The 25,499-nt window shown below is 37.5% G+C and overlaps 1 protein-coding gene across 1 annotated transcript in view; it reads right to left on the bottom strand.

Annotated features, from left to right (window-relative positions):
* Positions 1 to 25,499, bottom strand: part of ZW10 (zw10 kinetochore protein) — a 44,141-nt gene that overhangs the window by 12,859 nt on the left and 5,783 nt on the right. The window contains exons 3-9 of the mRNA XM_046637655.1: positions 23,882 to 23,983; positions 23,615 to 23,692; positions 23,302 to 23,461; positions 21,827 to 21,979; positions 14,411 to 14,602; positions 2,443 to 2,606; positions 1,702 to 1,884 (exon numbers count right to left, since the gene is read on the bottom strand). Coding sequence (XP_046493611.1) covers positions 1,702 to 1,884; positions 2,443 to 2,606; positions 14,411 to 14,602; positions 21,827 to 21,979; positions 23,302 to 23,461; positions 23,615 to 23,692; positions 23,882 to 23,983 — 1,032 coding nt within the window. The remainder of the gene's footprint in view (positions 1 to 1,701; positions 1,885 to 2,442; positions 2,607 to 14,410; positions 14,603 to 21,826; positions 21,980 to 23,301; positions 23,462 to 23,614; positions 23,693 to 23,881; positions 23,984 to 25,499) is intronic.

Genomic DNA, 25,499 nt, shown 5'->3' on the forward strand with positions numbered 1-25,499 from the left:
CAGCAAAGAATAATCTGACCCCAAATGTCAACAGTGCCACTGGTGAGAAACCCTGATCTGGAGGAAGCACATTATTAGGATTTGGGTACTTGGGAAAAACGCGGTTTTATAGAATGTCAGAACTAGCTGTGTAGAGTGCTCAGAGACTACCCAGTTCAATTCTGCCACAAGATTTAGCCCAGAGTCACAAAGTAATCCAGTAACAATCCTATTTACATCAAGGAGTTATGACAGAGCTAAGTGATTAAATAATTTACCAAATATTTACTGAGGACTGAGTACATACTGGTATGTATCAGGTATTTTCTTTGTGCTGGCGATACAACAGTAAATAGTAAAAAAAAAAAAAGAAAAACCCAAACCCTGCCCTTAAGGAGCTTATTTTCTAGAGAGGGAGAAACAATAAATAATTCATACAGAATGTTTGTTGATGTTAAGTGATATGAAGGAAAGAGAAGCAAGGAAAGGGTATATGAAATAGGGGGAGGTCACAGTTTTAAACAGAGTGGTCAGGAAACGGAGAAAGCCATGTAGTATCTGTGGTAAGAATGTTCCCAAAAGTTCTGCCAACAAGTGGGCCTAGCAAATTCAGAGAGTAGCAATGAGTCCAGGTGTCTGGAGCAGAGCACCTAAAGAAGAATGCAAGAGAAAATGGAGTCAGAGAGGAAATGGGGAAACAGAGCATATAAGGCCTTGAAGACCACTGGAAGGCAAGAGACTCTTCTCTAAATGAGAGGGGAAGCCACTGGATTTTGTGTAGAAGAGCGACGTGATCAAGTGGTATTCATGTAAAAACCAAACCACAGCATAGTTCCTGGTACTGAGTGGATTTCCACAACCTTAACAATCCAAAATTACCTCAAAACGTGTTAATATCTGTGCACCTCGAATGGCTAATTAAATATTTTGCTGAAGTGGACACAGTAGCAGGGTACCCCCAAGAGAAATGGAGGATGGCAGAAGAAGGAACAGAGCGAAGAAGAGCCTACTCTCTGCAGCGACAGCAGAAAGATGGCTGATGAATTTTCTGTTAAGGGATTCTCTTATTCTATGTGTTACTTCCATCTAAGGAATACCTGTGCTTACCAAATATTATTTTATATATGTAAGATATGGAAAAAAAACAGAAAAGAAAACACACAGAATTATCTAAGGTCAAAGGAGTAAATTACGCCCAATGTAAATTAATTAGTCTACTGTCTTTGCAGATAATTGTTTAAACCCTACATAGATATCTTTTTATTTGTTTTATTATTTTAATTTCAAAACTAGTGACTCAAAACTATTAGCCTAAGAGATGAAGTCAACATTTTCACAATAGGATATAATCTCTAGACATAATAAAGCCCAGTTACACCGGTCACAAAATTGTGTACTATACTAAAAACTCAAGTAACAAAGCTGAAAAAAATCTATAGGTTGATATACTGCCTAATTTCAACAATAGTAATCCCTTATGTTTACGCAGACTTTTCAATTTATACAATGCTTTCACGTGCATTATCTCATCTGGACCTCACAATACTCTAGGAAAGAAGCAGATATTAGGACCACTTTAAAGGCGGGAAAATTGATGTTTAAGAAGCTTAATAACTTGTCTCAGTGAACTGAGTGGTGGTCATGCTCTCTTCCACTCTACCATATTCATCTCAAAAGTCAGCTGCTTCCTAAATATAACTGAATACACTATAACCCCAATACCTTCACAGTGTTGTGAATTTCAGAGGTCATTAAGTTTCTAGCCGTCACAATCACATCCTGACACTTCTTGTTAGCAAAATGAGAATTGATGTTACGGGCATATTTCAGCAAATCAGTAGCATCCCCTTTTAAAAACTGCATCTCCTTTAAGGCATTTTCAAATTCTTCAGTAGCCTGTATGATCTGAGGAAGAAAAACAAGAAAGAAAAAAGAGAAGAATTATATACATATATTCCATTTCAATATTAAAATTTCAAATCCAACGTACAGAAAAGAACAAAGACCAGCTGGTTACTCAAGTCTTAGAACAGACCATCAATTACTAGGTATAAAAATACTGTATCTTTTCCCAGCCTTAAATTCATTAGGAAGAGAATTTTCAATAAAAATTTCTGACTCTACTTAGTAAAGGTGCAAAGATCTTTCATTTTCAAGGAAACACACTACAAAGAAGCAAAAAAAGTAAAGTGTCACATAGTAGCTGCTATAGCTGATACAAGTATAAAAGAATTGTTTTCAAAAGTATCTTACTAAAGAAAACATGCTTAAGAAGAAAACACACAACCCCAAATAAAAGTTAGGAAGCTTGGAGAGAAATGAAGTGATAGGGAATTTGCTTCCACTCCTTATTAATAATTTTCTTCAAGATGTCACTAAAGAACAAAAGACCTTCAAGGATAAACAAAAGACACCGATAGGAACCTAGTCTCCTAAACCCTTCTGTGCTCTCTCTGCTCTTACCTCTTCATACTGCTGTAACTTGCTGCTGTTTGTTGGAATAGAATAAACCAAACAGTTTTTAATGAGGCATTCAGACAAGTCCTCCCAGATCATGTCACCAAGCATCTCAGCCAATACGATCTTAGATGTTTTCTCATTTTCCAGGTCAGTATCAAGAGGCAAATCTGAATTCAAAAGAAAAAGTTTTAAACGAAAAACCATTCACAGTCCAGATATATTCTCAAGTTCCCTTGTTTTCTAGAATTCTTTCACTTTCAGATGATGGGGAAGAAAACAGCACAGGTAACGCGACAGCTATCTCAACAGACTGCGTGGGACAAAGCATGACACACAAGTATTATTTTATTTTCACTGCTCAAATGAATCGTCTGAACTGTATTACTGCCTGTCCTCTCTAACAATAAGGTATTACGCCATCTACATTGTAATCATCTACTGCTAAACAACTGATCTGATTATATGACAAGCACTCAAAAGTTCTGCATACCAAGTTGAAACTAGTTTAGGATAAAACCCCAATTCTTTAATAATGAATAAACATACTTTTTTCATCTCTGCATAGGATCTGAGTGTTAGGATCTGATCCTAAGTAAAAGATCAATAAACACCTTACATTATAGCATAATATCTAGTTTGCCAAACAGAATACTTCAGTACCTCTTCCATAGTATATCTTATGGTGGGTTTTTTCCAATACATTTTGAGGGACCTATATTTAGAATATACTATTAATTAAAAAATAGTTAAGAATTAGTGACCAATGTAGAGGGAAGAAGAACATAAAAGGGACCACCTATTCTGAAACTAGTTCTGATTCACCAAGGAAGACTTTAGGGGATAAGAATCTTAAAAGAAAGTGACCCTATTATCTCAGATCCTTGAGATAGCTGACAACGTTGAAAGTCGAGGCTTACACTATCCAACATGATAGCCGCCAGCCACATTTTGCTACTTGAAGTATGGCCAGTGTGACTGAAGAACTAATTTCTTTTCTTAAGGTATGCTTCTTCTTGGTGAGGAAGATTGGTCCTGAGCTAACATCTGTTGGCAATCTTCCTCTTTTTTCTCTCCAAAGCCCCAGTACATAGTTGTATAACCTAGTTGTAGGTCATTCTAGTTCTTCTATGTGGGACGCTGCCACAGCATGGCTTGAGGAGCAGTGTGTAGGTCTGCACCCAGAATCCAAACCAGCGAACCCCGGGCTGCCAAAGAAGAGCACACAAACTTAACCACTCGGCCACGGGGACAGCCCTAATTTTTCTTTTAATTAATTTCAACTAAGTTTAAAAATGAAAGCAAGGATGAGTGGTTATAAAGGGGTAGCACAAAGGACCCTTGTGGCAATTGAACAGTTCTGTATCTTGACTGTGTTCATGGTTACATGAAGCTACACGTCATAAAATTGCAGAAAACTAAATACACACAGACAAATGAATGCAGGCAAAACTGGAGAAATTTGAATAAGCTCTGTGAATTGTACTAAAGTCAACTGCCTTGTTTTGCTATTTTACTATACTTACACAAGATGTTAACATTGGGGAAAACTGAGTGAAGGGTACATGAGACCTCTGTACATTTCTTGAATAAAAACTTTAACTAAAAAAAAAAAGGAAGTAGTGTAAAATACGTTTTGGTTAAACACGACTTTGTTGTTTTGATAAGACTACATTTCACTTTAACCACAGCACCACGTAAGCTATTATGCTGTACTGTAGTGCTCATGTCACGCACGTACATCATTTCTAGTATTTCATATTTCACGTAAACACATCACCAATCTAGTCAGCCCAAATGTTGATTCCATTTGAATATTTTTTCTATGCACCAATGTAACACTGTAATGTGTTTACTTGAATGTTTTATGCATAGAGTACTAGTTACAGTGATACCTAGATAAATTGTAGAAGGTAGCTAAATTGAAGTACTTATTTTAATTATGATACAATTATCTTTCTAGTTTAAAAAAATAACTAGGGACAGACCTTTAAATTTAACATCATGATATACTATTGATGCAGAATGAAGTGAAGATGTAGAAGCTGGCAGAACTGTGGAACAGTAAAGGAAAAAAAAGAGAGTGGAAGAAAATATGTCACAAATTTCACAATGAATGGCAGCTGCAATTTGCTAAAACAGAGCAAAACAAAAAGCCTGCTTTCTTGCTGTGCAAAATTTTATTAAAGACAACAAAGTAGACAATATTAAAAGACATTTTCAGCAAATATATTGGCAATTTAAGTTTCTTCTCAAAAAAGAAACAACAAAATTAGTCACCTGAAATCACAATTAAATATCCAATCAAAAAAGTGATTTTGGAGGGACCGGCCCAGTGGCGCAGAGGTTAAGTTCACACGTTCCCCTTTGGTGGCCCAAGGTTCACTGGTTCGGATCCCAGGTGCAGACCTACGCACCATTTGTCACACCATGCTGTGGCAGGCATCCCACATATAAAATAGAGGAAGATGGGCATGGATGTTAGCTCAGGGCCAGTCTTCCTCAGCAAAAAGAGGAGGATTGGCAACAGATGTTAGCTCAGGGCTAATCTTCCTCAAAAAAAAAAGAAGAAGAAGAAAAAAAATGATTTTAGGGCTGGCCCTGTGACCAAGTGGTTAAGTTCACGCACTCCACTTCAGTGGCCAGGCTTTTGTCGGCTTGGATCCTGGGCGTAGACATGGCACTGCTCATCAGGCCATGCTGAAGTGGCACCCTGCACAGCACAACCAGAAGGACCCACAACTGGAGTATACGGCTGTGTACTGGGGGGCTTTGGGGAGAAGAAAAAGAAAAAAAGAGAGAGAAAGAAGATTGGCAACAGATTGGGACTCAGGTGCCAAAAAAAATTTTAAAAAGTGATTTTAATAGGATCTGAGCTTGTAACTTTGACCAACTATAAAATGACTTGGATTCTTACCTACACACTCAAAACATTTTTAAATAGATGGTAAAAGAAATTATTTCACTTATGGAAACTGCTGAAAAATTATGAGAAAAAAACCTTTTTTAAAATGTGAAAGATCTTCAGTTAAGCCACTAATCTACAATATATGGCTCATATTATCCACAGAATATTAGATCTTTCTAACAATATCAAAGATCAATTGATTTAACTGCTGAAAAATTGCGAACACTTTTCTTTAGCTTTAGATGACACTTTGGGTACACTGTCTTAAAGGACTTCCAAATTTACAAAGAAATATTCTCAATTCGGTCTAAACATCAAACTTGCAGCGTAATATTTTTTCATCTTTTAAAAGTTATATGATTATATGACAGAGATGAATTTCAGCTGGGTAAAGAAAATCCATTTCTATCACAACAGACAATGTTCCAATGTTATGTTAGGTAAAAAACATGCAGACTTATTGGAATTTTAAAACAAGAGACTGATGATTCCCTATTGATTCACTCCACTTCATGATATATATATATGTTTAGTTTTTTCCTGAAGTAGACTCTAGGAAAAGTGTCACGAATACAGTTGTTAAAATCATTCATATACATGCAAAGTAGTTTTTTTGCCAATATGCTCATTAGTTGAGTCTGGAAGAGCTTTACAAAGATTTACTAAACTGTTATCTTCAAATCAAGGCTTTCTTGAAACAATAGTAATGCTTACCAAATAGTCAATAATCAGAGATAAAAAATGGCAATGTACTTTGTTTTCTTACTGACGTCACACTGCATATGAACAAGCTAACTGTGAAGCTCCAAGGAAAGGAAAAGCTTATTTGTGACCTAGCTAGACAGATGCAAGAATTTATATTGAAATTAGACCTCCTCATAATACAAATTACTAACTTCACCATTTTTCTAATAAAACTCAGTTTGAAGATTTCAAATGTAATCAGCAATGTAAACTGGCTGCCAAAAATACCAAAAGAATCTGAAGAATGCTGTGTTGATTCAAGAGTTTTTTTTAATTCATGCAATACCACTTCGAATTCCATGTTAATAACATTAAGTTGATACATGAGTTAATGAATTTACTTAAACTTAGTCATAGTTTTGAAACTGATATGCTTTTCTTTCAAAGTCAAATTAATTCTTTTAAAAGGGATGAACCACATTTGTTGATGCAGATGAGACTATTAAAGGGAAATGATTTCTTGGTACTCAATACAGTTACTGGAAAACTTTTCAGTATGTTTGGAACAACTTGGGTCTGGAGCCTACTTTTTCAGCTGTAAATTTTGACATCTAAATACAGATCAAGCATTTCTAGGGAAAATTTGCATCCAAACTGAGATGTGCTATAAGTGTAAAATACCAAATTGAAAGAGTTTGTATGAAAAAAGAATGTAAAATATCTCATTAATAATTTTTATACTGATTATATATTGAAATAATATTTTGAATATATTGGGTTAAATAAAATATGTTATTAAATATACGTTCACATTTCATTTGACTTTTTTTTATTGTAGCTACAAAACCTTAAATTACACTATGTGACTCAAATTTTATTTCTATTAGACAGCGCTGATCTAGACCATAGCATCTAATTACAGGTACCATCTTAGTCAAGTGGTATAAGCATCTGGTACGGTGCTTTGCTCTATAAGATTTATTGAAAAGATATATGCATACATCCCAAAAAAGGAAAAGTCAGGTGTGATACATAGGTGTGACCACATTGTATAAACTATTTTGTACCCTTTTTTCACTTAAAATCCCATCATCAACATTTCACTATACTATTAAAAATTACTCTATTCCTATTTTACCTAATCTTTTATTAGGAAAGGGTACTGAATTTTGTCACAATATTTTCCATACCTAATGATATAACTCCTTTTAGTATGCTGACATCATAAACTGGTTGACAGCTTCCTTATGTTGAACCATCTTTACAGTCCCAGAATAAAACCTTGGTCACAACGTGATCTTTATAAAGGTACTATTAGATTTAATTTACTTCTTTTTTTGTTTGCAATTACAAGCCAAAGGTAAAACCATTCTATGTGTTTCTCTGTGTGTATGCCATCACTATTACGTTCGGTATTAAGTTTACTCTGGTTTTTAAACAATTAATTGGGGCACTTTTCACCTTTCCCATTGACCAAAAGAGCTTTATTAACAAAGGGACTATCTGCAATTTGAAGAATTCATAGCCATAAACCTTCTGTGCCTGATGGTGGCTTTTTTCGTGGCAAGTCCTTAACAACCTTTCAAATTTCAAATTTCTACAGTTATCTGTATGTTCAGAGTTTCTGCTTTTTGGTAAATTTTGGTAATTAATACTTTCCAGAAAACCATTCATGGCAAAAGCAAAATGTGCCTGTTGTGACAAGCCCAACAACACTAAAGTTTATAAAGAAAAAGCCAAATTTTCCCTCTCCCCATCCACAAGCTTCTCTCCCTCTCCTTGCCCAAGTGACCAATGTTAAGAGTTTGGCTTATATTTTTCCTCCCTTATACTCATTCAAAAAATATATATGCATTTTCCAAACACACACACACACTTGATATGGACTGAATGGTATCCCTCCACTAATTCACATGTTGAAGCCCTAATGTGACTGCATTTAGAGCCAGAGCCTGGCCTTGAAAGACGTAATTAAGGTTAAATGAGATTATAAGGGTGGGGCCCTAATCCAATATGACTAGTGTCCTTCTAAGAGAAGAGACAACAGGGATGTGCATGCAGAAAGCAACGGCCATGTGAGGACACAGTGAGAAGGCTGTCTGCAAGGCAGGAGGAACCAAAGCTGCCAACACCTTGGTCTTAGACTTCCAGCCTCCAGAACTGCGAGACAATAAATTTCCGCTGTTTAAGCCACCCAGCCTGTGGTATTTGTTATGGCGGCCCTAGTAAACTAATATGATACTCATATAAGGGGCTGCTTTCTTTTTTATAAAAATGGCTTCATAACACAGGATTTACACTTAACCTTTTTATCATTTAAAAATAGATCATGGCCCTCTTCTAGGTCAACATATCTAGCTCTACTTCATTTCTTTCTTAATAGCTACATAATATCCCATAGTATGGCTCAACCATAAGTTATACAAGCATTTCTCAAATGATGTACATTTGGGTGTGCAAGTATATACTCACACATACAAACATATATAGTGTTGATATCACTTCTATAAGGAATTAAAAAGTGGGATACCTGGGTCAAAGGGGTGTATATTTTAGATTTTACTATATAGCTTTAGATTACTTTCTAAAAAGCATTCACAAAAAGCAATGAAAGAGACTACCTTTCCATTTCCTTACCAGAAGTGTCTTACACAGATCTTTTTTTTTGTTTTTTGAGGAAGATTAGCCCTGAGCTAATATCCACTGCCAATCCTCTTTTGCTGAGGAAGACTGGCCCTGAGCTAACATCTGTGCCCATCTCCTCTATTTCATAGGTGGGCACCAGCCACAGCATGGCTTGATTAAGTGGTGCATTGGTCCGCACCTGGGATCTGAACTGGCGAACTCCAGGCCACCAAAGCAGAGCGTACAAACTTAATCCCTAGGCCGCCAAGCCAGCCCCTACATAGATCTTTTAATTTTGTCAACCTTAAGCATGGAAAGTGCTACCTTGATGGTGTGACTTCCATTCTCCAACTATAGAGGTTAAGCAACACATCTTTTTACGTTTATTAACAAATTACAACTTTTCTTCCATAAATTGTCTACTCATATTTTTTGCCCATTTTTCAATTATTGTTGTCTTTTTCTTTGAAAAAAATCCTTATGTTAACTCCTTGTCTGCCAAATGCATTGCGAATATTGTCTCCCAGTACAACTATTATCTTTGGACTTTATGGTATCGTTTACCACACAGAATTTACCATTAACACATAGTCAAATTTGTCAATCCTTTCCTTTATGTCTTCTGAGCTTCCTGAGACTATTCAAGTCTTCTCCTAAATTTTCTTCTGGCATTTTTATTGTTTTAGTTTTTGCATAAAGGGCTTTAATTCATCTGAAATTCATTTCTGTATGAAGTATGAAGCAAGAATCTAATTTTGTTTTTTTCCATATATATAGTCTATTTTGGAAGCACCATTATTAAGTAAACTATCTATCGCACTAAATGAAATGTGACTTTCATCAAACAGTAAGTTCTTGTTTATTGTTTGCTCTACTTCTAGACTCTTTTTCATTCCACAGATCTTCTTGTACCAAGAACATAGCTGTAATTATAAAATTCTTCCACTAGTGTGTTTCAAATCTTTATTAGCAATTCTCAAAAAAATATATACATTTTTTTTTTGAGGGGGAGATTAGCCCTGAGCTAACATCTACCACCAATCCTCCACTTTTTGCAGAGGAAGATTGGCCCTGAGCTAACATCTGTGCCCATCTTCCTCTATTTTATATGTAGGACGCCTGCCACAGTGTGGCTTGATAAGTCGCGCATAGGTCCACACCTGGGATCTGAAAAGGCAAACCCCAGGCCACCCAAGCTGAGCACCTGAATTTAACGACTGTGCCACCAGGCTGGCCCTAACAAATATATTTTTGATGTAAGCTTTAGAGTAAGTTGCACAGTTTGAAAAATATATAATGGGAATCTGATTGGAAATGTATTAAATTTATACAGTGTTTTGGAATAAACTGACAATTTTATGAGATTGTCCTCTAATCCAAGATAGCCTCCCTTTTATTCAGGTCTTACTTTATGTCCTCAATAAATTTTATGGTTTTCTTCACATATGTCCTCTCTTTTCTTATTAAATTTATCTTTAAGAATTTTATAGATTTTATTGCCATTATAAATAAAATATCTTGGGCTGGCCCCATGGTCGAGTGGTTAAAGTTCTGCACACTCTGCTTCAGCGGCCCAGGTTCATGGCTTTGGATCCCAGGCACAGACCTACTCCACTGCATGCTGTGGAGGCGTCTCAAGTACAAAGTGGAGGAGGATCAGCACAGGTGTCAGCTCAGGGCTAATCTTCCTCAAGCCCAAAAAAAAAAAAGAGGAAGACTGGCACCAGATGTTAGCTCAGGGTCAATCTTCCCCACCAAAAAATAAATAAATATCTTTATATTTTAATTTATAACTGATTACTACTAGCTTAGAGAGAAGTTATCAATTTTCATATATTTATATTGTATCTAGACATTAAATATGTATTATTATTAATTTTAAGAGTTTTAGTAGAGTCTTGGTTTTCTAGGTTCACAATCATATCATTTACAAGTAAAGATAATTTCTTCTCTTTAATATTCATACTTATTTTCTCTTCTTTGCATCAGCCATAAGTCCTAAAATAACGTCAAGGTTATTAACGACATTGTGCATTCCTGACTTACAACTGCTTTTAATGGAAATAAAGTTTTTAATCCTTTAATATAATGCCTTTTGCTGGCTTTTTAGAAGCATTTAGTTTTAAAATCCTTAAAAAATTCAATAAAGTATAACATAATTATGCAAAGTAGTTCATTACACAGCTACATAACTTCATCGTTTCCCTATTGTTCAAGATTTCATTTCTTTCCAGTATTTCAGTATTATAAGTAACATAATGAACATCTGAATACATAAATGGTTTTATAGATTTAAGATTATTTCTTTACCGCAGACTCCTAGAAGTTGAAATCCTGGTTTAAAGGATATAAACATTTTAAGGCTTTCTATACATTTTGCCAAATTCTTTCCAAAAGGTTTTTTTTCTCCTCTTTTAAAAGTTCCTTTGTTGGTGGTATAATGATGCTTAATAATAAAGAAAACTTGGGAGCAAAAAATACATATTTAAAAGGTGAAAAGAACATATAACCAAAGATAAACCTAAGAGGAAGAAGGGCAAAAGCCTTTATGAAGTTTCAGAATAATTAAAATCCAAAGAAAGTAGAGGATTCTGAAAAGAACTAAGGACTCAAAATATGATTTTCAGGTTATATTCACACCAAGATGATGAAGGCGGCAATGTTGACTGATGAATATCAAAGAGAACGCAGAATTCCTGAAGTCCTGTTTTGTCATCCTCTTCTTGGCCAAAGACAGATCTTTGAACCAAAAGGGGAAAAATAAATGGTAAAAGAGAAACTGAAACCTAAAATGCATAAAGAGATTGGAAGAGCACGTAACAACATCAAATGAGTTGTCTTCTGCTCTGAATATCCTAGGTACGAGAAAACTTACAAATAAAACAACAGGTTTTGTGCTGATTAATTTAACGAACTAACGTAAAATTGGAAAGAGGTTTCTACTGGAATTCCCAGAGCACTCTCTGACGCTGGCCCTATCCCAGGCAACAGCATCATCACTGACTTAAACTATGAGAAAACATGGTTATCAATTATGCAAGTGACATGAAGTAGAAAGGATTGTAAACACACTGCAAAACTTTATCAAGTAATGTTTAACAAAGACTAATGTTAATTCCAAAAAATCAAGTACAAATACAAAATGGGAGAGCAGCAATTTGCACTGAGTATGACATAGGATTTTCATCTACAGTAAGCTCAATGAGATATCTGTGTAATAAAAGCCTTTGGCTATACTAACAGAAGCATGGAACTGAGAATGAGGACATACATGTTCCCATATTATTCTAAATTGGTTCAGACTATACCTAGAATACTTTATTCTGTTTTGAACACCATACTTTAATAAGAGGACTACAGAAGAAATGAAACACACAGTCATGTGTCACTAAATGTTCTGAGAAACGTGTTGTTTGCGATTCTGTCCTTGTGTGAACATCACAGAGTGTACCTACACAAACCTAGATGGTATAGTCTACTGTACACTTAGGCTATATGGTATCAATCTTATGGGACCACCATGATATACAGGGTCCGTTGTGACCAAAACGTCATTATGCAGCGCATAGCTGTATTCACAGAACAGCAATGAAGATAAGGAGAACCTAAAACTATGTCATTCAAAAAAACCTAAGGATGTTTATATTGGTGATTAAGTTTTAGGGGAAATAATAACAGCTACTGTAAAGAATCTGAAATTCCACCATATGTAATAGTAATTAGACTTGTTCTATACCACTCCACACAGCAGAAATAGCATCAATAAAATAAACATTACAGGGCAAGATATTTTGAACAAAATTTTTAAACAACTACCCTAAAGATTTAATTTGCAAAATGGGCAGCCGGTAATAGTATTTAATATAGTTAGGAGATATGATTTCTAAAAAACAAACAAACAAACAAATCTTCACAGTACTCAGAGTGGCCCAGAGGTAGAACAGAATGCCTCAAGAGGAAGTGAGTTCCTCTCACAAAAGGTGCTCAGGTTGGCTATGTAACGATTGATGGGAAAGTTATAGAGGAAATTCCAGCATCAGAGATATTTAGATTGAATCACCTCTCTCGTTCCTTCCAATCTTTGGATACTTTGATTATATCTAACAAAAATAAAAGTGTATTATTTCTCTAAGTGAAGGAACAAGAAAACTACCTTGGATTTCTGCAGTTTATGCAAGTCTTGAGATTTTCTCTTCTCTGCTACTGTCAAAACTAGAAAGAACTCCTTACTTCACATCTAAATTATTTTACATAACTAAACTATACGACTGCCAGGAAGGCATATAAACAAGAACAGCATTTCTGTTTTATTTTCTCCACTCAAGAATGCTTGATTTGACTATTCAATAAGGTGACTGGGAAAAGCAAAAAGAAGGTTAAGTCAAATAAACTAAAAAACAATAGTATTAAAATAAAATACCAGAAGAAACTTATTTTTAATAGTATGACAACCAAAAGAAAATGATTCAAGTAATATAGAAACTAGCTATTTCAATTGTTAAACCTAGTTTGTTTACATCAAGTAGTGGGGATTTCCCACTGAAAAAATGTAAAATAGCACTTGGTTCATTTCTGCTTCTCCTATAATTAAAGCCTGAGTCCCAAAATGGGATTGTTACCGAAACGAGGGGGAGGGGCTACTTGCTTTAATTAGTATCAGTTCGTTGTCTGTCGGTAAAAGCAGTTAGATAATCCATTACTAAAGCCCGCCCTACATGGGGCCGGCCTGGTGGTGAAGTGGTTAAGTAAGCACTCTGCTTCAGTGGCCTGGGGTTCACCAGTTCAGATCCCAGGCAAGGACCTACACACCACTTATCAAGCCACACTGTGGTAGGCGTCCCACATATAAAATAGAGGAAGATGGGCATGGATGTTAGCTCAGCAACAACCTTCCTCAGCAAAAAGAGGAGGATTGGCAGCAGATGTTAACTCAGGGCTAATCTTCCTCAAAAAAAAAAAAGCCTGCCCTATAGTCTATAGTTAATGTCTCTGACGCTTGGGTCACCATAGTAATGGGAGCTTAAGTTTTTCAGGAACTGAAAGTCAACTCCTTGTCCAGTTCAGGCTGGTTAAGACCATCGACTCATTAACTGGGCCTGTGCAGACCAAGGATAGGTGACTCCTTGACGTCAGGGGGCCAAAAACTCCACCCTCAGATCATTTTAATGACACCATTTTGTGACCATGTGTCCTATGAAGAGCTATGAAGCTTGACTATGCATGCGCAGATCATCAATTACCTCACCCCTCCTTAGCTCCAATCATCTTTTCCCACATTTCAGACCACTCTGTCCCTTTATCCCGTAAATATCCCTAATCCCCATTTTAGGGGAGGCAGATTTAGGATTTGTTCTCCTGTCTCTTTGCTTGGCTGCCTTGTGAATAAAAGCCGTTTTCTGCTGCAGACTCATCATCTCAGTGATTGGCATTTCACGCAACAGACAAAACAAACTTGGTTCAGTAACATTACCAGAAGTCTAGTGAGAGAAATGCGTTCTAGAATTCAACTAAATGTTACAAATACAGAATCTGGGGCAGCACTGATGACCCTACCTGTCAAAACAGAGCAGAGAAGGCATGTAAAATAGAGCAACAAATAAGAAGGTAATGACTATGCTCCCATGGCATAATTTACTCACCTCTGATCCTCCATTCATTCATACTGTCGGTATTTTTATCTACTTTAAAATAATATTTACTTTTAAAAACAATATTGACTTTGCCAAAATACAAAAGCACTACCTTGGGGATACATACCTAGAAGTTGTTTCTGGAGCACTTCCAGTACCAGTCTGATCTTTACAAAAACTTCAGATGGTGAGGGATGTTCCAAGTCAGTCATCACAGATTCAAAACGAATGATAATGATGTTAGGCTGGCTTTCTATCACAGCATGAAGGGATGGGCAAGATGCCAGAGGCCTAAGGATGTACTTTAGCAGCATCTGACCTGAAAAATTATGTGAACACTCAACAGAAATCACTAGAAGAAACTTTTAAAAAGTGAGCATGTCAAAAAAAAATAAAGATCTTTGAACCTAACAACAAAAATACATTTACCATGACATTACACACCACTCATTATGCACTGCAGGTTTTCCCACTGAAGTTTCCCAAACTGTCTACAGATTTTTATTTAAATTATTCAAAAAAATCAAGTAAAATAAATAGTAGCTAGTTTAAAAAGGGAAAAAAGAAAGAGGTCAGCAACATGGCAGAGTGAGCAGTTTTCTTTGACTCTCCATCTTCGAAGTACAACTAATTGGACATTCATTGGTCAACAAAGGATATCCACACAGCACCTCAGGATGCCTGAGAGACCCATGCTGCTATACATCGGGAGGTGGACAGCCATCTCCCCTGGAGGAGATGGAGATAGGTGAAAACTCTCCAACCCCGAGACAGCCTAGTACCTGCAAGCAACTTTCTACCGGCTGACATGCTCATAGCATCGCCACGGCACCAAGGGCGGGCATGCACATGCATCAGCAGCACAACTGTGGAAACAGGTGACTACAGCCCTAAATCCCCCGTGATTGCTCCTTAGCCCAGTGGGAAAATCCAGAGTCCCACAGCAGCCACAGGGAAAGCCTCTACTCGGCCTTAGCAGAGAGGCCCCGCCCAGCAATCAGACCACTGGGAAGCCCTGGGGCAAAAGGGGTTCCGCCAGCTAAGCAACCCACCCAGCCGCACTTAACACACAAAGCCCTGCTGCGGCCCCAAGGGGACAAGGGAGACCCAGTGGGATGGCGCAAGTGGGCAGTGACAAGTTGGAGCCCCAGTGAGACTTCTCCTCGGTCCAGCGGCAAAATCCACAGTCCCACAGCAGCTGCAAGGAAAGCCTCTACTTGCCTTGGTGGAGAGGCCCCGCCCAGCAACCAGAAGGCTGGGAGACCCTGGGGCAAAAGGGGCTTGGCTGGTTGAGCAACCCGGCCATCCCCATCTAACACACAAAGCCCTGTTGCAGCTGCAAGGAGGCAAGGGAGACCCAGTGGAACTGTGTGAGGGAGCAGTGACAATTTGGAGCCCCAACGTGACAGCTCCCTGGTCCAGGGGGAAATCCACAGGCCCACAGCAGCCACAGGGAAAGCTTCTGCTCAGTATTAGTGAAGAGCTCCTGCCTGGCACTCACAAGGCTGGAAGGCCCTGGGGCAGAAGTGGCACAGCTGGGTAAGCTAACCACAGACTGCAGTAGATACCCATAGCTCTGCTGCAGCCCATAGTGGACAAGTGAGATCTTGTGGGACCTGATGGTGGCAGAGCTGCAAGTCTAGGTGAATCTGCTCCCTGGAGCTGTGAAAGCCCATAACACCACTACAGACCCTAAGGAGGGAGTGTGTCTAGGTGGTCTGTGAGAGCAGACACCAGCAACTTGAGGCCCCCTTGCAATTGTCCCCACAGCTGACGAGAGACCCCACAGGGCCACTGCGATCAAGAGGAGGGGTCCAGGCTCAGTCAGGAACAGCTGACAGGTATCCTGGTCAGTGCAGATTACACAGCTACTGCCCCCGCCACCAGCAGAAGCAAGTGGAAGCAGTAACAAAACTCTATCTCTATGTGGAGGCACAAATCCACGCCACCAAGCAGTATGAAAAAATATATTAAATCTCCAGAACAGAAGGAAAATGACAAGTACCCAGAAAACAATCCCAAAGACACTGAAATCTATAACCTGAATGACAATGAATTCAAAATTGCCATCATTAAAAAATTTAATGAGTTAAAAGAGAATACAGACAGACAACTCAATGAATTCAGGAGCTACGTCACAAAAGAGCTTGATACTATAAAGAAGAACCAATCAGAAATGTTGGAGATGAAGAACACAATGGAGGAGATTAAGAAAACTCTGGACTCTCTGAAAAGTGGGGTCAATAATATAGAAGACAGAATTAGAAATTTGGAGGATAGGAATATAGAAATGCTGCAGATAGAGGAAGAGAGAGAACTAAGACTAAAAAGAAATAAAGAAACTCTCCGAGAAATATCCGACTCAATTAGGAAATGCAACATAAGGATTATAGGTATCCCAGAGGGAGATGGGGAGAAGGAGGCAGAGAGAAGGGGGCAGAAAGCTTGTTCAAAGAAATAATGGCTGAGAACTTCCCAAATCTGGGGAGAGAGATGGAAATCCATGTGACAGAAGCTAATAGATCTCCAAAATTTATCAATGTAAAAAGACCAACCCCAAGGCATATAGTAGTGAAGCCTGCAAAAGTCAACAACAAAGAGAAGATACTAGGGGCAGCAAGGCAGAAGAAAATAACCTATAAAGGAACCCCCATAAGGCTGTCAGCAGATTTCTCAGCAGATACCTTACAGGCTAGAAGAGAGTGGAATGGCATATTCAAAACTCTGAAGGACAAAAACTTACAGCCAAGAATACTCTATCCAGCAAAAATATCCTTCAAATATGATGGAGAAATAGAAACTTTCCCAGATAAACAAAAGTTAAGGGAGTTCATCGCCACAAGACCCCCCCCGCCAAGAAATGTTCAGGAAGACCCTCATACTAGAAAAAACAAAAAAAGGAAAGGGGTTACAAAACCCAGAGCAAAGGAGATAAGTAGAAAGACAAAATTAGAAAGGTGCAGCTCTCCATCAGAACAGATTAGCAAAGGATAAGTATAACATTAACGATAAAAGGAAGGGAAACACCGAGAATAAATATAATCTTGTCATTTTAACCACAAACTCACAACGCAAGAAGGAAGAAAAAAACCATCTAACAATAACAACCTAGAAGGAGAAGAGGTAAGGGATGGAATGGCTTAATCTAAGGAAATAAGAGGCTATCAGAAAATGGACTATCTCATCTATGAGATGTTTTATACAAACCACATGGTAACCACTAAACAAGTAACGAGAATAAAGACACAAATTACAAATAAGAAGAAAGCCATACAGAAAACTATCTACCTGAATTGGTAGTCCAAAAATCACAGGACGAGAAACAAAGGAAATGCAAGAGAACTGGAAAACAAGCGATAAAATGGCAGCATTAGGCCCCCACATTTCAATAATCACTCTAAACGTAAATGGATTGAACTCTCCAATCAAAAGACACAGAGTGGTAGGATGGATTAAAGAACAAGACCCAACAATATGCTGACTCCAGGAAACACACCTCAGCCCCAAAGACAAACACAGACTCAGAGTGAAGTGATGGAAGATGATACTCCATGCTAATAATGAACATAAGAAACCAGGTGTTGACATACTTATATCAAAGTAGACTTCAAAGCAAAACAGATAAAGAGAGACAAAGAGGGCAGTTTATAATGATAAAAGGGACACTCCACCAAGAAGACATAACACTTATAAATATATATGCACCCAACACAGGAGCATCAAAGTATCTAAAGCAACTATTAACAAAACTAAAAGGAGAGATCAACAACAATACAATAATAGTAGGGGACCTCAACACCCCACTAACACCAATGGATAAATCATCCAGACAGAAAGTCAACAAGGAAACTGTAGAATTAAACTAGACCAGATGGACTAAATAGACATATATATATAGAATACTTCATCCAAAAACAGCAGGTTACACATTCTTCTCAAGTGTGCATGGAACATTCTGAAGGACAGAACATATCTTGGGGAACAAAGCAAGCCTCAACAAATTCAAGAGGGTTGAAATAATATCAAGCATCTTTTCCAACCAGAATGCTATGAAACTAGAAATCAACTACAAGAATAAAGCTGGGAAAGGGGCAAAAATGTGGAGATTAAACAACAGCTACTGAAAAACCAATGGATCATTGAAGAAATTAAAGAAGAAATCAAATATTATCTGGAGACAAATGAAAATGAAAACACGCCATGCCAATTCATTTGGGATGCAGCAAAAGCGGTCCTAAGAGGGAAATTCATTGCAATACAGGCTCACCTCAATAAACAAGAAAAATCTCAGATGAGCAATCTCAAACCACACCTAACAAATTAGAAAAAGAACAAGAAACAAAGCACAAAGTCAGTAAAAGGAGGGAAATAATAAAAATTAGAGCAGAAATAAATGAAGTTGAAACAAGAAAGACAGTAGAAAGGATCAATGAAACAAAGACTTGATTCTTTGAGAAAATAAACAAAATTGACAAACCCTTAGCCAGGCTCACTAAGAAAAAAAGAGAGAAGACTCAAATGAAAAAAATTAGAAATGAAAGAAGAGAAATCACAATGGATACCACAGAAATACAAAAGATTATAAGAGAATACTATGAAAAACTATATGCCAACAAATTGGACAACTTAGAAGAAATGGATAAATTCTTAGACTCTTACAATCTCCCAAAACTGAAGCGGGAAGAAATAGAGAATCTGAATAGACCAATCACAAGTAAAGAAATTGAAACAGTAATCAAAAACCTCCCACAAAATAAAAGTCCAGGACCAGACTCCCTCTATGAAGAATTCTATCAAACATTCAAAGAAGATTTAATACCTATCCTTCTCAAACTATTCCAGAAAATTGAGGAAGATGGAGCACTTCCTAACACATTCTATGAAGCCAACATCACCTTGATCCCAAAACCAGGCAAGGACAACACAAAGAAGGAAAACCACAGGGCAATATCACTGATGAACACAGATGCAAAAATCCTCAATAAAATTCTGGCAAACTGAATATAGTAATACATTAAAAAGATCATACACCATGATCAAGTGGGATTTATACTAGGGTCACAGGGATGGTTCAACATCCACAAGTCAATCAGCATGACACACTACATTAACAAAATGAGAAACAAAAACCACATGAGCATCCCAATAGATGCAGAGAAAGCTTTTGACAAGATCCAACATCCATTTATGATAAAAAACTCTCAATAAAATGGGTATAGAAGGAAAGTACCTCAACATAATAAAGGCTATATATGACCAACCCACAGCCAACATCATACTCAATGGGCAAAAACTGAAAGCCATCCCTCTGAGAACAGGAACAAGACAAGGGTGTCTACTCTCACCACTCTTATTCAACATAGTACTGGAGGTTTTGGACAGAGCAGTTAGGCAGGAAAAAGAAATAAAATGAACCCAAATAGGCAATGAAGTGAAACTCTTGCTGTTTGCAGACAACGTGATCTTATATAGAGAAAACTCCAAAGAATCCATTGGAAAACTATTAGAAATAATCAACAGCTACAGCAAAGTTGAGGGTATAAAATCAACATAATTAGTAGCATTTCTATACTCTAACAACAAACTAACAGAAAAAGAACATAATCCGATTCACAATCGCAACAAAAAGAATAAAATACCTTGGGGTAAATTTAACCAAGGAAGTGAAAGACCTATACAATGAAAACTGCAAGACTTTCCTGAAAGAAATTGATGACGAGATAAAGAGATGGAAAGACATTCCATGCACATGGATTGGAAAAATAAACATAGTTAAAATGTCCAGACTACCTAAAGCAATCTACAGATTCAACGCTATCCCAATCAGAATCCCAATAACATTATTTACAGAAATAGAACAAAGAATCCTAAAACTCATATGGGGCAACAAAAGACCCCAAATTGCTAAAGCAATCCCGAGAAAAAAGAACAAAGCTGGAGGCATCACAATCCCTGACTTCAAAACATACTACAAAGCTATAGTAATCAAAACAGCATGGTACTGGTACAAAAACAGCTGCACAGATCAATGGAACAGAATTGAAAGCCCAGAAATAAAACCACACATCTATGGACAGTTAATCTTCGACAAAGGAGCTGAGGGCATACAATGGAGAAAAGAAAGTCTTTTCAACAAATGGTTCTGGGAAAACTGGAAAGCCACATGTAAAAGAATGAAAATTGACCATTCTTTTTCACCACTCACAAAAATAAACTCAAAATGGATCAAAGACCTAAAGATAAGACCTGAAACCGTAAGGTTGCTAGAAGAAAATATAGGCAGTACACTCTTTGACATCAGTCTTAAAAAGATCTTTTCAGATATCAGGTCGTCTCAGACAAGGGAAACAATAGAAAGAATAAACAAATGGGACTTCATCAGACTAAAGAGCTTCTTCAAGGCAAGGGAAAACAGGATTGAAACAAAAAAACAAACCACCAATTGGGAAAACATATTTGCAAGTCATATATCCAACACACGGTTAATTTCTATACTATATAAAGAACTCACACAACTCAACAACAACAAATCAAACAACCCAATCAAAAAATCAGCAGGGGACATGAACAGACATTTCTCCAAAGAAGATATACGGATGGCCAATAGACACATGAAAAGATGTTCATCATCACTGATCATCAGGGAAATGCAAATCAAAACTACACTAAGATATCACCTTACCCCTGCTAGAATGGCAAAAATAACCAAAACAAAAAGTCACAAATGTTGGAGAGGTTGTGGAGAAAAAGGAACCCTCATACACTGCTGGTGGGAATGCAAACTGGTGCAGCCACTATGGAAAACATAGCCACCATGGAAAACCGTATGGAGATTTATCAAAAAATTAAAAATAGAAATACCATATGACCCAGCCACCCCACTACTGGGTATCTATCCAAAGAACTTGAAATCAGCAATTCCAAAAGTCCCATGCAGCCCTATGTTCATTGCAGCATTATTTACAATAGCCAAGACATGGAAGCAACCTACGTGCCCATCAACAGATGACTGGATAAAGAAGATATGGTATATATATACAATGGAATACTACTCAGTCATAAAAAAGGATAAAATCATCCCATTCACAACAACATGGATGGACCTTGAGGGTATTACATTAAGTGAAATAAGCCAGATAGAGAAAGACAATCTCTATATGATTCTACTCATATGTGGAAGTTAGACATGTAGACAAAGAGAACAGATTAGTGGTCACCAGGGGAAATGGAGGGGTGGGGGATGGGCACAAAAGGTGAAGGGGTGCACCTACAACATGATCGACAAACAATAATGTACAACTGAAATTTCACAAGGTTGTAAACTATCATATCTTAATAAAAAGTAAAAAAAGGAAAGAAAGGATCCAAGACCTTAATAAAAACAGTAATACTTATGACAATTCCATTTGACGAATCATGAGGCCAAACCCTATGATCCAACATCAATATTATCCAGAGAATAGTTTTATAATCTTTTCTATCACTCCTTTAACACTGGACCTTCTAAGACTTCATGTAAAGGAAACACAGTAGCATGCCTTACCAAATGATTTAAGCTTGGTATGCAGCTCCCCAAGAATAGAAAATGCCAAGAGGACAGAACTGATTGGTGGCACAGGGGTCTTCTCTTCTTTCTGAGATTGTTCAGTGCATAAACGAAGTTCTGTTTGTAGGTAAGATTCCAAGTTGCTGGTATCTAAGAAAAAGGGAAAAAATATCAGCTGTCTCAGCAATACAAGATGTTTGCAATGCTATTCCTCAGAGCCCATTCTCTACTGAGATTCCTAAATATGTGGTTTTACTATAATACACTTCTAATGCAACCAAATATTACTTATGACATACATGTCCTTGGCATCACTTTAAAATAGGAAATGACTTTTTTTGATATGTTTAAAGAATCAACTAAGTGCAAAAGCAAGGTGATGTGTCTAAAATAAATGCTTATTAAATATGTATTGAATGAATGCAAGAAATGAAAAGCGAGGTTCTAATTTCACTTGAGACCTCCTCTTCTATGTTCTTTCTTATCAAGTAAAGAGGATAGCCTGCCAAATACGTTTAACAGGAAGGGTGTGTTATAACAAATAATTAGAAAACCTATCTTTTCTTAATTTTATAGTCTGCTTAGAAATAGAACCTAAAATTTCTCGATTACTTTCTTCAAAATACCTGAAATACATACACGTGTGCGTGTATCTCTATGTACACACATACATATATAATGTATCTGGAGGCCAAAGTGGATACAGGAAAGGGGGTGGAGGGAGACTGTGAGGTTTCCCCTGAAATAAACTAAATTTCAAGTTTCAATATTGGAAAATACACCAGGTGTAATGGCATGTCCTTTACCTATTCCCTTAGAGGTTTTACTTTGTATTAACAAGATACCAGAGAGGGCTCACACCCAGAGATGGGCAGAGGAGCTGAGAGCCAAGTAGCATAAATCAAAGCCAGGGCCAGAGTTATTCTACTTCTTCATCTTGCTAAGCACCCCCTATCTCATGATTCTGTCACCATTTTTTCCCCAAGGACTGAGAATATTTGAGCCAAACTCTTGTCCCATTGACTTCCTGTCTTCTTTCCTCAGCAAGAGAGAGAATGGTTGAACAGCTTCTTTTAAGATTTCTAGCCAAGATAAATTGTTGGGATTCCAGCTGTCCAGAACGGCTACATCCTACAATGTCGTGGGAACTTTGTATGGTCTTAAATTACTACCACCTCCTCGACTACACCCTCATCATGTGGATCCCAGCCACTCAACCATCTTCCCTCTTCTCTGCTCCTTCCTAGTGAAGGCACAGAAAGAGAGGTAAGAGAAGTAAAGTGAGAACACTTTAGGGACCCAAATGAGTTGATCCTAACAAGCATTTTGCTTAATATGAAAATTCAATGTACACTTGGGAGATTAATAAATGAAACCTTCTCATCTACCAATATAAAATATTTAGAATATATTCAGAGGTCAAACTGGTTCAGGCAGATTAAGCAAAGCAGTCCACCTGAGGTCAGCAGCACCTTTTGATGGTGAGAACTTCCATACAATCAGCTTCTGCCACTCTTCTCCAAGGTGATAAAGTATGTTCTGTTTCTGTATTGTGAACTCCATGCTGAGAGATTTTAACATTTTTAAATCAAAGCATTTTCTGGATTTTAATAATTTCAAGCATTTCTCTGCCTGGTAGTGAAACAGAATCATTGTTAAACATTCCATCTGGATTCAGGGCAAACAGAATATATCTGTATAACGATAAGGAATACATGGAACACAACATTTACTAAAAACAAAAATAGTACTAATTGCTCAGGCTTTGGAGAAAGCGTTTAATACCTCTTCCAGACGCTGAGCAGCAACGACATACTTCTTCTCTGTTAATGCACAATTATATTCTTCAATAGCAGTAGAAAACTAAAAAGATAAGATAGTTATTAGTCATTTTACTTTATATATCTTATTATTTCAAGTCTGTCAGCTTATTCTTTTTTAAAATATGAAAAAATACCATACAGCCCAATACTCAGTTAATAATGAGACCAAGTGAAAAAAAAATAACTTTCTTACCACCAAAACACTGAAGTTTGAGCTGAGTTTACTGACCTCATGCAGCTGTTTAAGCAAACTTAGGACTACTGAATCTCTTTCCAACTGTTGCTTCAAGTCTGTAAATTCAGCAGTTGATACATGAAGATCTCGGCGGACCTAATGCACACATCAAAAACAAGTACTTTCAAGCTACTCTGTACCTAAGAAATAAAACATTTATAGCTAATCATTAAGCTTTATTAGGTGAATATAATTCATGTTGAAATTTAAGTGCTGGTTAAGACTGGAACAAAAATCACAGAATAGCAGGAAGAGATCTTAGGCGGTCCTCTCAGTCCAAACCATGACCCTATGCGGGAATACCCATTCCCATCAACCAAGAATCCTCGCGTCACCACCTATTCTTAGCTTAAGCAGTTGCTATCTTTCATCAGAGAGCTCATCCACCTGGATTACTAGAAGGGTATCCCAACTGCCAAGTGATAACTCACTCTCCATTGGATAGGTCTAACTATTAGAAAGATTTTACATTGAGTCAGAACCCGAACTCTCATTCTGCCCCCCCTTTTCAGGGACGTTGCACTATCAATTATTTCTTCTCTTTCTATATCTTTTACCTCTCCCTAATTCATTCATCATTCATGACATATATATTGATTGAAGACCTACTACAGCATGGCTCTTCTCATCAGATTTAAATATGCTAAAATGTCTCCCAACTTTGAGAAAAAATTTCCTCCTCATCAGCAACGACCTCATTCCTCAGTAGCTACCTTATTTCTCTCCTTCCTCTCACCAACAAGCTTACTGCAAGTGATCCATACTACTGTCTTGACTCTCTCACCTCTCATTCACTCTATAACTCACCATGATCTGGTTTCTACCCCCACCATTCCACCAAAACTATTCCAAAACAGCTGCTGCCCCAAACACCAAACAACTCTTTGTTGCTGCATCCACAGCATATACCATCAGTGTTTAACGATTTATCAGCACACTGTTACTTTCCTTCCCTTAGTTCAATGACAACATTCTCTACTCATTTTCCTGCTAGTTCTCTGGCCATTCCTTTCATTTTTGGGGGGAAGCTTCATTTTGCCTCTGATCACTTCAAATATATTGATATTCCTTTCTCTCTGGCCCTCTTCTTACTCTGAACTGCTGGTTCTCAAAAAATAAACTTCTTTTTGCCCCATTCCCATGCAGGGACATTTGGCAATGTCTGGAGACATTTGGGGTTGTCACAACTGAAGGAGTTCTACTGGCATCTAGTGAGAAGCTAGGGACACTGCTAAACATCCTACAATGTACAGAACAGTCTCCCACAATAAAGAATTATCCAGCCCCAAATATCAGTGCCGAGGTTGAGAAACCTTGCTCTATATACTCTTTCTGGACAATCTCATCCATTCCCATGTCTTCAATTTCCAAGTGCTGCTATCCGAAGTCCACATCATATAGGTCTGCGATGGGGCCTGAGAGCCTCTAGGTCTAACAAGCCACCAGGTGTTGCCAATTCTGCTGCTCTACAGACTGTTGAAACATAATTTTTTAGGGGTCTCTTACATTTCTGCACTGTTTTGCGAGTGAAGTAATGACCATCTTTTGTTCTGGACTATCTTTTCAAGGAAGTCTGTGTAGTAAACAGCTTGGAAAACAGAGATGGTGTTTT

This window comes from Equus quagga, chromosome 14 (genome assembly GCF_021613505.1).
Source record: "Equus quagga isolate Etosha38 chromosome 14, UCLA_HA_Equagga_1.0, whole genome shotgun sequence".
In the NCBI taxonomy this organism is placed as follows: domain Eukaryota; kingdom Metazoa; phylum Chordata; class Mammalia; order Perissodactyla; family Equidae; genus Equus; species Equus quagga.